Genomic DNA, 12,910 nt, shown 5'->3' on the forward strand with positions numbered 1-12,910 from the left:
CAACTCAAGACTAGAAAGTGCCTACAAGTGTCTGGAAGAGTGTTCATGATCACTCTGCAAGAACCCAGTGGGAAGGCTATGTGCTGATGTGCTGGGACACCCACCGATGCGTTCCCTGCAGTGACAGTTCCCTCTTTCTTGAACACTGGAGGCAGTTTCTGTAGCTGCTCCAGGGTTGTTTGGGGCCGAGCATGCTCATCCACTTGCATTGTTTGTTTGCCTTTCTTTGTCTTCACCTCAATTGGTGCCATTTCCTCATTAAAGTAGCCAGCATCATTAGCTGAAATAGTAGAGAGACTACTGTAAGAATGAAAATTAAAAAGAGAAACAAGAAAAATCATATTCTTCAGTTTAACTTTTGGTTTGCCCACTGTTCAGAGGGCACTTTAATATGAGCCCTTTCTGTTTAACATGTTGCTTCCTTTGGAGGATTTTGTATACTGCCATGAGTCAATGCATATACAGCATGCCATGATGTGATGATATGGTGGAGGTCAGATAAGAGCCTTATGTGTCAGTCCTTACCTTCCACCTTGAGGTAGGCTCTCTATGTATAACCAGGTAGCTGGCCAGGGAGTTTCCAGAGATTCTATCTCCATCTCCCATCTTGCCTTAGGAACACAGGGATTATACATGCCTGGCTTAATTTGGGTCCTGGGGATCTGAACTGAGGTTCCTACTTTACCTACTGAGATATAACCCTGGCCCCTACTCTGATTTGTTTTGTTTTTGTTTTTTTGTGATAGGGTCTTACTATCTCAATCTGTATCCCTGGCTGGCCTGGAACTTGCTATGTAGACCAAACTGGTCTCAAACTCACAGATATCTACCTGCCTCTGCTTCTCAAGTGCTGGGACTAAAGCATGTGTCATCATGTCTGGCCCGTACTCGGATTTTTTAATTATATGTTTTTCTTATGAGATTGTGTTAGACTGATAGCAGTGGTGGTTATATATGTAATGGCACTAAATGAATTAAACCTTTTGGGGAGGGTGAGATAATAAGTAATTAAACCATTACAAGTTGCTTATGCCAGCAAACAATTGATGGCTGAAATGTAATAGTGACAGACAACCTGAACAGATTATAAGAGCTTTAACTGATATAATTACATGAAAAAAATCATATCCACTTTGAACCATGGATTACAATGGACTATAATTATCATTTTAGCAATAGGTAGGCCAGGAAAAAAATGACACCTTAATTTGTGTTGTGTGTGTGTGTGTGTGTGTGCGCGCGCGTGTGCACGTGCGTGTATGTGTTCTGTGAATGTGTGCACGCAGAGAGCAGAGAAGGATGACTGGTATCCTGCTCTATCACTGTCATTCTTGTTCCCTTGAGAAAGAGTCTCTCAAATAGGTAGGCCAGGAAAAAAATGACACCTTAATTTGTGTTGTGTGTGTGTGTGTGTGTGCGCGCGCGTGTGCACGTGCGTGTATGTGTTCTGTGAATGTGTGCACGCAGAGAGCAGAGAAGGATGACTGGTATCCTGCTCTATCACTGTCATTCTTGTTCCCTTGAGAAAGAGTCTCTCACTGAACCCAAAGCTCACCAGCTAGCTCCTGGGATGTGTGGCCATGCTCAGCTTTTATGTAGGTAGTAGAGAGTCAAACTGGGGCCTCATGTTTGTGCAGCAACACTGCTACCCACTGAGCCATCTCCCCAGCCCCCACATGAACCTTAATACCATTTTACAGTTGGCAGAAAAACTTCCCTTATCTGCCTTTATTTAGTTTAATAACAACTCTATAAGATAAACAGAAGGGCAAATATTATTACATCTATTTTATAGACCATCAGTGAATAAGTGACTTGACTGAGTGCAGATAATTTCTCCAAGGCAGAACTAGAAATCTTTGGGCTCTCTAGACCAAGACTGCCTATTAGAAATGTGTAACAGAAAAAAACACAGGTGAGCTGGGTGGAATGAGCTCTATTCCACTCCTCCCTCTGGATGGACTTCATCCTCACTACATGAAGTACTTAACATCCCTAAGTAAGAGTTTCCACTTGCTTATCATAGTTTATTTTAAAAGAACCTTCTTTAGACACTAGTAACTTCCTTCAGACTGTCATTGATAAGTCAACCACTGTCATGTTGCTCATTCTGGACTGACTTGACAGCAGTTTGCTTCCTAAGGCAGTAGAGGTAGGGTTAGACTAGTTAACTCTAAGCCATGGGTAATGCTTCTTAATTAGGAATGGAGGAGGCATAAAAAGAGGGTGACTGTCACCTCTCCTTATGAATACAGTATGGCTGATGGGAAAGGGCAATTATATGTCAAACATCATATCTACTTTGAATCTCCATGGACTAGACTAGACTGTAGTAGTCTATTGAATAAGGTGAGTTAATTGTGTTGTTTTGCTTTGCTTTTTTTGAGACAGGGTCTCACTATGTAGCCCTGGTTGACCTGAATGAAATCATTATTTAGATCAGGCTGGCCTTGAATTCATAGAGATCTGCCTGCTCCTGCCTCCCAAGTGCTGGGATTAAAGACATGTGCCACCACACCCAGCCACTTTAGTTCTGCTAACACTGTATACTTCCAGTCTCCACAGGAAGCAGTCCCCTCTGGTGGAGTGTATCAAAAGTCTCAGGGTGTTCTGCTGACAACAATTTAGGACCAAATCCTAGTGTTCAGATAGGGTCAAGTGACAATACTGCTTTTTAAAGTAGAATTAACTTATTTCAAAGGAGAAATTCCAAGTTAATTTTTGCAGTAACAGATTATTTCATATCTAAAACAAAAGATATAACAAAAATGCAGTTTTCAGAGTTAGGAGTTTTAAACAAACATCACTGTTATGATCACTATAATCGTAAGGATGAAATCTCTCCTATGCTCTTTCCTGTGGGTACTGACCAGCTTTCCACCTCTGCTGGGACTGCAGGGCGTATCTGTCACAGTCTTCTCTGCTTATGCTGTGTTTTGCAGCAAGATTCTCTGCAGTAAGTCCCATGGGCAGTTTAACATGCTGATCTGTTAATCCCGCCCATAAAGTATCTTCCAGCTACAAAAAGACATTAAGAATGATTTGTCAAAGCATTATTTTTGGAAATAACATGTCATAGTTTCTCTAAATTTACGTAACAATTCTACTTATTATTTATATCCATATTTGATTCTGGGTTATTTTAAAGGAGCTAATATATATTTTATTTATTATTATTTTTTATTTTATGCATATGAGTGTATTGCCTGCATGAATATAAATGCACCCACATCATGCAGGGCCCATGGAGGCCAGAAGAGGGCATCAGATCCCCTGGAACTGGAGTTATAGACAGTCGTTAGTCACCATATGGGTGCTGGGAACTGAACCCAGGTCCTCTGCAAAAGCAGCCAGTGCTCTTAACCACTGTGCCATCTCTCCGGCCCCAGGAGCCAATATATTTTAAAAATACCAATGTTTCACAAATAGAATGTACATTTTATCTTACTCTAAATGTGGAAGTCTAAATGTGCAAGGAGAGAAGACTGGAAGTTACCCTACAATCAAAAGTGAAATTCTTTGCTAAGAAGCCAGGCACTGGGTTGTTATGGAATGCTTTCCTGCAGCTCCTTTGTCAACCTGTTCTGTGACTATTCTGGTTTGTTTCTTCATTGCTGTGACAAAACACTCTGACCACTACCAACTTGGGGAGGAAAGGGTTTATTTATCTTATATCTCCCGGGTCACAGTTCATCAGGGAGCCCAAGGTAAGAACTCAGGGCAGGAACCTGGAGGCAGGAGCTGGAGCACAGGCCATGGAGGAACACTCCTTACTGGCTTGCTCCCCTGGTCCCTGCTCAGCTTGCTTTCTTATGCAACACAGGCCCACCTGCCCATCACTCAACAATCAAGAAAATGCCCCACAGACATGGCCACAGGCCAGTCCAATGGAGACAATTCCCCAATTGAGGCTCCCTCAGCCCAGGTGTGTCAAGTTGACACTAAAGCTATCTAGCACAGTGACCTATAGGAAAGAACACGTCTGTGCTGCTTTTCCATCCCTGGCCTTTAGTGACAGGCACAGCTGGCTCTATTAATTACTACTAGGCTGAAAAGAACCTGGGACAGGGTCCTCAAGAGAAAAGATTGGCAACTAGTCCTCAAGCAGTTGGAATCTCTGATTAACTGTGCTCCTTCTGTCTCCTTCTCTTCTGTCTTACTGTCTTTGCAGAGTTCCTCAAGTTATTCTGGGTCTGAAATACTCCTATTCTCTAAGTTTTGCCCCTTTAGTTTCCAAAAGCCCAGGTGAGAAACTCAAACAGTGTAAGTCAGTTATCAGCACTGGAAAATGCTAAAAATTATTTATTTATTTATTTATTTATTTATTTTGGTGTATGTGCATGTGTATGTGCATGGTGTATGTAGGTGAGTGTGTGGGTGTGGGTGTGGGTGTCTGTGCATGCGCGCATAGAGGCCAGAAGAGGATGCTGGGTGTTCTCCTTTATTACTCTCTGCTTTCTTCCTTCAAGGGTCTCTCACTGAACTGGAAGCTCTCTGCTTTAGTTAGGCTGGCTGGCCAGTGAATTCCTGGGATCTGTCTGTCTTGACCCCTTAACACTGGGTTACAGATTCATATATTCACACACAGCTTTTTGTGTACACATCTGGGATGTGACCTCAGATCTTCATGCTTGTACAGGAAGTACTCTTACCCACTGAACCATCTCCCCAGTCCCTGGAAAATGCTAAACACTATAAAATGCCATTAGCTCTTTCCTGTGAGAAGGACAGTAGGCTATCATTCTTTATCAGAACTGTTCCTCTTATGTCACAGCTGTCAGAGGTGGAAGGGTCAGCGTTTGTCTGACCTCTTTGGAACAGAAGAATGTGTACTTAGACACAACGCTTTTTTGTGAAGAAGAAATGTATTTAATGAATATTACTCCAGAAATATTTCAGGAGGCATGGCAAAGATATAATTACTCAGATTACTAACTAATCTACTTCTTTTCTTCCTCCAACTTTCCCATGCCTATGGTCACTTCTGCACGTTAGTTCTATGAGCACTCAAATGTCAAAACTTAACAGTTTTAGAATAACCTGTACATTTTAAATCATGCAAATCTTGGAAGCCTTTCATTAACAAAATTGGGTTGAAATTAGTTTTTTCCCCACTTAAAATGTTACTAAAATTACCCATATAATTAGTATAGGAAATAATTTTTAACATTTAACAGTCCTAACCTTGAGATCCAATCCAAATTTGGTTCCAAAGCGCATGTTTCTGACACAGTAGGGAGCCTGGCTCATGCTTTCTGTCCCTCCACACAAAACAACCTCAGCATCTTTCACACAGATTTCCTGTTTTAAAAGAGGTAACAAAAATCCTTTTATTATACATAGAGTATGTGTTCAGAAATACAAAGACTTTACAAATTATGAGCAATTCTAATACATTCTTAGTTTATAATATCTTAAAAGGAAATGCTTAAAGTCATTCTAAAGTTGCTGTTAAAGAATCTTATTTCCAAGATACAAGGGGGTAAATGAAAAGACTTCAATTATGTGTGCCTGAGAACATACCATGCCTATTTTGTCTAAGAATAGCTTTTTTTCCCCTTTTTTTTTTTGAGACAGGGTCTCATTCTGGTAGCCTAGTCTGTCCTTGAAGGTGTGGCAACCCTGCCTTAGCCATGAAGCACTGAGATTACGGATGAGAGCTACACCCAGCTCTAAGTACAGGAATTCTTAATACTAATCTTGAAAATCTACAGAGATAATAATACATGGCATAAATATGTGACAGATAATGAAGGACAAATCTATTAAAAAAAGCAAAAAAATTAACCTATTAATAGATACATCTAAAGACCAGATGTTTGCAAGAGCTAGTTAATCTATGAGGTTTATAAAAGGAACCATTTTATTCTTCCAGATCTTTTGGCTGTTTCCATCTCTCAGAAAAGATTCAACAAGCCTCCAAAAACCTGGTGTCTAACATTAATGCTGGGAAGGTCGAGACCACTAACTATTTAATGTCTATTGTTATAGAGACTAACATGACAATAACATCATTATAATAGATCTGTGTCTATTACCTTATTTTGTAATGGGAACATTTTTATAAATACAATAGAATTTACTGGATTCTCCTCCCCTGTGCTCAAGGAAGCAAGCACCCTTGCCCACTCTGCCCTATAGAGGCCATTCCAGTTTGTACTCCTTCCAACAGCATAATTCAGGTTCCTCTGTAACAAAACACGTTTTCTGGAATATTCTTAAATTTCAACTCCCCTCCTTGCTTTGCAGTCTTTATTAGGTCTTTCAAATGGCCTCCCAGGCAGTTTGCTGAGGCCTCAAATTCTGCCTCTATGGTTTAGCAACTGTTAATATTTTTAATAATCAGTTCTAGTCAATAAAATGGGAATAGCAATAATGGTTCTCGTTTCACAGCATGACTGTGAAGACTAAATAAGACACTCAGTGTAAATCTAGCGTAGCGTCAGGCACACAGGAAGTACTTACTGAAAATGACAGTCATGATTAGCTTTAAAAACCACAGCAAAGTACACAAAAACTAACGGTGGCAAAATATAGGTAACAAAATTTTGCCATTTAACCATTTTTAACCATTTTAATCCACTGGTATTAAAAATATTCACATTCAGTGTGACCATCAGTACCATTCACATGCAGAACTCTTCATTTTGCCCAGCTGATCTCTCATACCCATTAAACATGAGCCTTCTCCTACCCTAGCCCCCGGACTACATCATTTTACTTTCCGTCTCTACGAATTTGACTATTCTAGGTATATAAAGTGGAATCATATAATATGTCCTTTTTTTTTTTCGGTCTTTTTGAGACAGTGTCTCCCTGTAGCCCCAGCTGGCCTGGAACTCACTATGCACACCAGGCTGGCCTGGAACTCACAGAGATCTGCTTGCCTCTGCCTCCTGAGTGCTGGGATTAAAGGCATGCGCCACCATGACCAGCTATAATATGTCCTGTTTAAAAATATATTTTATTATTTTTATTTTATGTGTATGCGTGTATTGCCTGCATGTAGATAAGTGCACCCAAGTCCTGCAATGCCTGCAGAGGACAGAAGAGGCTATCAGATCCACTGGAACTGGAGTTACGGACAGCTGATAGCTGCCATGTGGGTGCTGGGATTCGAGCCTGGGTCTTCTGCAAGAACAGTCAGTGTTCTTAACCGCTGAGCCATCTCTCCAGCCCATAATATGTCCTTTTTGACAGACTCATTCTACTTGAAGGTTCTACTTAAAATCTAATGCTTTTAAAAAACTATTTTCTTCCTGTGAATATTTTTCCAAGAAAAGTCAAATTGGACTCTCCTAATAGGTACTGGGAAATCAAAAGCTAGAGTATTGAAGTGGGGCCTTCCTTCCAGTAGCTATTAACTTATGTTCAGAGAATTAAGTAAAAGGCTGTCTGTACCTGACATCCACTCACAATAGACTGGAAACCAGAGCCGCAGAGTCTGTTGAGAGTGAGGGCTCCAGTCTCTGTTGGAACTCCCACTCGTAAACCCACATGCCTCGCCAGGTATATAGCATCTGAGGAACTCTGGACAAGAAAAAGATTCACGCTATAAAACAAAGCAGTAGGAATAAGCAAAAAAGAAATGAATTGTTGGCAATCTAGCAAAAATGATAAATTATATGACTCCAGGGAGGGATACATGCATATAGAGACAGTGTATATGTGTTTATGATTTAAATAAAAATGATAAATTAGTCAATGCTGAATTTTCCATTGTTTGATTATGGCAAAATACATATAACAGAATATATCATCTTAATCATTCTTCAGTGTACCAAAATGTCATAAAAACATTTGAAATATAATTAAAAAAAAAATTTATGCCGGGCATGGTGGCACATACCTTTAATCCCAGTACTCGGGAGACAGAGGCAGGCAGATCTCTGTGAGTTCAAGGCCAGCCTGGTCTACATAGTGAGTTCCACGCCAGCTGGGGCTACTGGGAGACCCTGTCTCAAAAGAAAGACAAAAAAAAAAAAAAAGTATTTATTATTTTTATTTTATGAGTATGAATGTATTGCCTGCATGTATGTGAGTGTATCCGTGTCGTGCAATGCCTCAGAGGTCAGAGAGGGCTTTGGATTCTCCTAGAAATGGAGTTAAGGACGGTTCGTAGCTGCCATGTGGGTGCTGGGAACTGAACCCAAGTCCTCTGCAAGAGCAGTCAGCGCTCTTAACCGCTGAGCCATCTTTCCAGCCCCTGAAATTTTATAATGTTTTATAACCATGGTCAACTGTTTTTGAGATAGGGTCTCAACTGGACTTTAAATATACTATTATACATATATAGTATATATATGTATACACATACACACACACACACTAAATTTTCTTGCTACTTAGCACATATACATATTAAATCCTTCAATATAAGACAGAAATTTATAACAGCTTATAACAATGAGAGCTACTTATATAAGGAAGAGGCTATCTCAAAGTCACAGGAGGTAGCAGACTGTGGTTTTGAACCCTGGCTCAGGGGTTCAAAAAGGCTGGGGGTGGATGTATCGTTACTAGTTACTGTTCAGTGCATCAAAATAATTATATTGTGAAACAAGTTGAGAAGTACAAGTTAGGGCAGAGGCAGATGAGCAAATATCAGGAGGAAAAGAGGTGCGAGTAAACCACTGCTCTTCAAACTAAAACACATTCTGGAACATTCTGTTAAAATGCAGTTTCTGAATCAATAGTCCAGGGCTGCCTGAGACTGCATTTCTAAGCATTTTTCTGCTGATGCTGACGCTGCTAGTCCAAAGACCACACTTTGAGTAAGAACAGATAAAATAACTTAAAAACAAAACAAAAAACAGGAGACCAGGGCAGTTAATGAAATGCTTATTGTTTAAGCATGAGGATGAGTTTGGCTTAAAAAAAAAAAGAACTCCCAGCGCACAGTCCTGTGCACCCATAATCGTGGTGCTGTGGAGGAAGAGGCAGAAGGATCCTTGGTATTTACTGATTAGTTAGTCTAGCTAACTGAGGAGCTCCAGATTCAGTCAGAGACTCTGCCTCAAAAAAATAAGGTGAAGTGATTGAGGAAGACACCTCATCACCTCATATCAACCTCTGGCCAACATGCACATACACATAAACATACACACATGAGAGAGAGAGAGAGAGAGAGATGCTTTGCACTGTGGTAGGATTGTAACCAATGAAATTTATATAAAGCATGATTATTAGTAACTGAAAATATCACTATTTTATGATTATGACAACTTTTACTACAGGAAGGGCTCAAATTCATAAAAAGGTGAAGAACTGGTTGTGCTGGATAGCTTTACTATCAACTTGATACACCTGGGTTGAGGAAGCCTCAACTGGGGAATTGCCTCCATTGGACTGGCCTGTGACCAGGTCTGTGGGATATTTCTTGAGTGTTGAGTATTGGTCAGTGTTTTGTCACAGCAACTGAAAGCAAACTAGAACCCTGGTCTATAAAGGTAGTGTTTTAGGTTGTTTACCATACTATTCTTTTATACAGATTTGAAATGTTTCCAAATTGAATTCAGCACATTTTGCACATTTATGGGTTAGTGGCTTTAAATACAGGTGGACGGGGAAGGAAAATGATCCACATGCTAAATACTTCATTGTTTAAAGTGAAATCATCTTATTTACAAATCAATGCTACTGAACATATTTTAGGCAAGGTCTGCTTGTGTTTACTTCTCTTACAGTATTCTGTGTATTTACCTATGGATAAAATAAGGTGGGCTTTTTTTTTTTGAGTATAGGTGTATGGGTGTGTGTGTGTGTGTGTGTGTGTGTGTGCACGCACAGGGAGGCCAGAATTGACACTGGGTGTTTTTCTCAATCATTGTTCACCATATATATTGAGGCAACATCTCTCACTTGAATCCAGGGCTTACAATCTGGCTAGTCTAACAAGCCAGCTTACTCAGGGGATCTCCTGTCTCTGAATCCCACATGCTAAACAGATTGCCACAACCACCCAGCATCTTCACAAGTACTGGGATCTGAACTCTGGTAAGCACTTTACCCACTGAGCATCTCCCTAGACCATAAAATAGGACTGTGGTTGTTGTTTTTAATTAAGAAAAATATATACAGAAATTTGAGTCAACAGAAAGAATATTGGGCTACAATTAGGAGACCTGAACTGGAATGTGGATGATACCATTCCCTAGCAGCATGAGCTTTGCTGTGACTATCTCTCATTTCTTCATGTGGGGAGAGTAGTCTGCAAACGGATTTACAAGTGTCTAGGTTGTAAAGGCAGGAGCAGAGTGATTTTGATTGAAGAGTTAGGTTAAATCTGAGCCTGACAGAATGGAGACTAGTTTTGGAGAGCTCGGCAAATGCATTAGTATATCTTTCCCTATACACGTATTCTAGTATGGGCCTCTGCATGATGCAGATGAACCAGACATCAACTTTGGCTGCTGTTTTCCAGAAAGTAAATCATTTTTACTTTCCATCACATCCTTTCCATGTGTTCCCACAGATGACTCTGAAGCCAGTTTTAACAGTAAGATACTTAAAACTGTAGGAAGAGCTTTAGCACAACAGAAAGAGATGTCTGAAAATCTGCACTCTAAGCATGACTGTGCTGGACTGCCTTGCCAAATTGGGCAACTTTTTAAAAAACTCTCCAGAAGTGTCCTTATGAGTTAAACAGGCCTAGAAGTCTACAAAATCTCTAAAGTTGCTTCTTACTCTAAGCCATAAATTTTTCTTCAGAACTTACCTTTGAAAAAGTTCCAAAGAATTCCTTAGCCTCAGACAACATACTGCAAATTCTTAGAGCAGAATATAGCAGCACTGTTAACAGCAGTTAGAGCTTGAATACCCTTCACATTTAGTGAGGACATAGGCATGCAAGTTCAAAAAAACAGTAGGTTCTTGTTATTCACAAACCTATTACCTGCAAATACACCATCTTGCTAAACTTGTATTGGAATCTCAGAATCAATTCTTAGAATACCTTCACAATTGTTCCCAGATTTTGAGTTGTCTGATGATACTTTCCAGTAGATGTTGAGCAAGATGATACTGATACTTTGATTTCTTGTTTTATATTTAGTCCTATAAACAATTATCTTATAGTCTACTTAATGCCATGTTGTTTGCATTTTTGTGCTTTTTTTATGATTCTGTTAGTTAAAATGGTTCCCAATCATAATCCAATCATAATACAGAAGTATCTAGTGTTCTAAAGTGCAAGAAGTATATGTCTCTCATGAAAAAGAAAACATATATGTAAGATAAACTTATTCAGACATGATTTAGATTATTGGCTATAAGCTTAATGCTAGCAAATCAAGAATATTCATTAAATGAGATATCTCAAAATAGTAACCTGCTTATTATCTCTTAGCAAAAATGCAGCCAGAGGCTGACAGGAACTTGACCCTGGGATCAATAGAATAGTAGACTAGCCTCCTACACCAGGCCTCAGATCATCAAAGCAAAGCGGAAGACAGCCACTTTTGCTACGTTCCACGTCATCGATTGCACTTCCAAAAAGGCCAGTTCTAAACCAGGAGAGATCAGCCAGCCTGAGCTGACTGTAATGAAGTGTAATAAGGAAGCACCCTTCTTTCACCCTATGAGGAAAGTGACTATGAAATAACCAGTTTGCTTTTTGTCCTATTTCTGCTTGCTTCAGGAGTCTTCTGCTATGAAACCAATCTCCTCTGCCCTCCTCAGGGAAAAATGCTGATTCTACGCTATGGAACAAGAAGTCACTCAATTCTAGAACTGCAAATAGAAGCCAATTTGCTCTTTAAAGTAAATGTAAATAATTTATTATTATTGTGTGTGTATGGTATGGGTCTGAGTGTGCATGATGTGTGTGTGTGTGTACAGGTCAGAGGACAACTCTGTGCAGTCAGTTCTCTCTGATAGTTATGTGGGTTCTGAGAGCTACTGAGCCATCTCACAGGCCTGCTATAAAGTAAATTTTCTGTAATTCTGTCTTTAAAAAATTCATTGTGTATATTAATTGTGCATGGCACTGTGCTACATGTTAAATACATGTTCCATGCTGAGCATATCCTCCGATATCCTCCGACTTTTTTTTTTAAGGCAGGGTCTTACTGTACAGCCCAGGTTGGCCTTGAACTCATGTAGCCTAGGCTGATTTGGAACTCTAGAATCCCTGCCTTAGCTTCCCATAGGCTGGTATTATAGGCATGTGCCAAAAGGCCTACCTATAACTTGGTCTTTTTTTTTTGTATCTCAATAGTTTTATTGACCATTTCAAATGTTAAAGATCTAGACGAAATGCATAATGTAAATAAGAGAGGATTACTTAGTTACCTTGCATGTACTAAATTTAAAGTAGTAACTAGAAGTACAGAGATGTAAGAAAAATGTGGGGTGTGAGAATTAAGTGCTGAGAGCCCTGTTGTAATTTGCATGTCTTTGTAACTCTACACCTGTGGCCACTTGGTCTGTATAGGTCTTACATTTGAGCTCATCCTAGACATGCCTAAATTGAATTTTTTTATGTGTGTGGTGTGCATGTGTGTATATCTGCATATGTGTGGCCACATAGGTGGGTATAGGTGTATGTAATGAGTATGCACATATATGTGGAAGCCAGAGGTTGATGTCTGGTGTCTTCCTTGATCCCTCTCCACCTTCTAATACATGCGTGTTAAAAACCTCTCACTGAACTTGAACTTGTTTCTCTGCTAGTCCAGCCAGCCAGATTGTTCCAGGAATTTCCTGTCTGCACCTCTACATTCTTCAATTTCAGGCAGGCCCCATGCTCATCTGACTTTGGCATGGGTTCTGGGGATCCAAATCATAGTTGTGTGAAAGCTCCTTATATACTGAGTCACGTCTCCAGCCTCCCAGTTGATACTCTTGGTATACTTAACTTAAGTTTTTGCATATATGCATATGAGAATCTTGGAAAAAATCCTTAAATTGT

The 12,910-nt window shown here is 39.8% G+C and overlaps 1 protein-coding gene across 1 annotated transcript in view; it reads right to left on the minus strand.

Annotated features, from left to right (window-relative positions):
• Acaa2 (acetyl-CoA acyltransferase 2) overlaps positions 1–12,910 on the minus strand; it is a 41,969-nt gene that overhangs the window by 11,722 nt on the left and 17,337 nt on the right. Inside the window, exons 3-6 of the mRNA XM_008821680.3 lie at positions 7,402–7,530; positions 5,185–5,301; positions 2,871–3,018; positions 105–280 (exon numbers count right to left, since the gene is read on the minus strand). Of these exons, the coding sequence (XP_008819902.1) occupies positions 105–280; positions 2,871–3,018; positions 5,185–5,301; positions 7,402–7,530 (570 nt within the window). The remainder of the gene's footprint in view (positions 1–104; positions 281–2,870; positions 3,019–5,184; positions 5,302–7,401; positions 7,531–12,910) is intronic.

This window comes from Nannospalax galili, unplaced genomic scaffold (assembly GCF_000622305.1).
Source record: "Nannospalax galili isolate Female #2095 unplaced genomic scaffold, S.galili_v1.0 scaffold1228, whole genome shotgun sequence".
NCBI classification, from domain to species: domain Eukaryota; kingdom Metazoa; phylum Chordata; class Mammalia; order Rodentia; family Spalacidae; genus Nannospalax; species Nannospalax galili.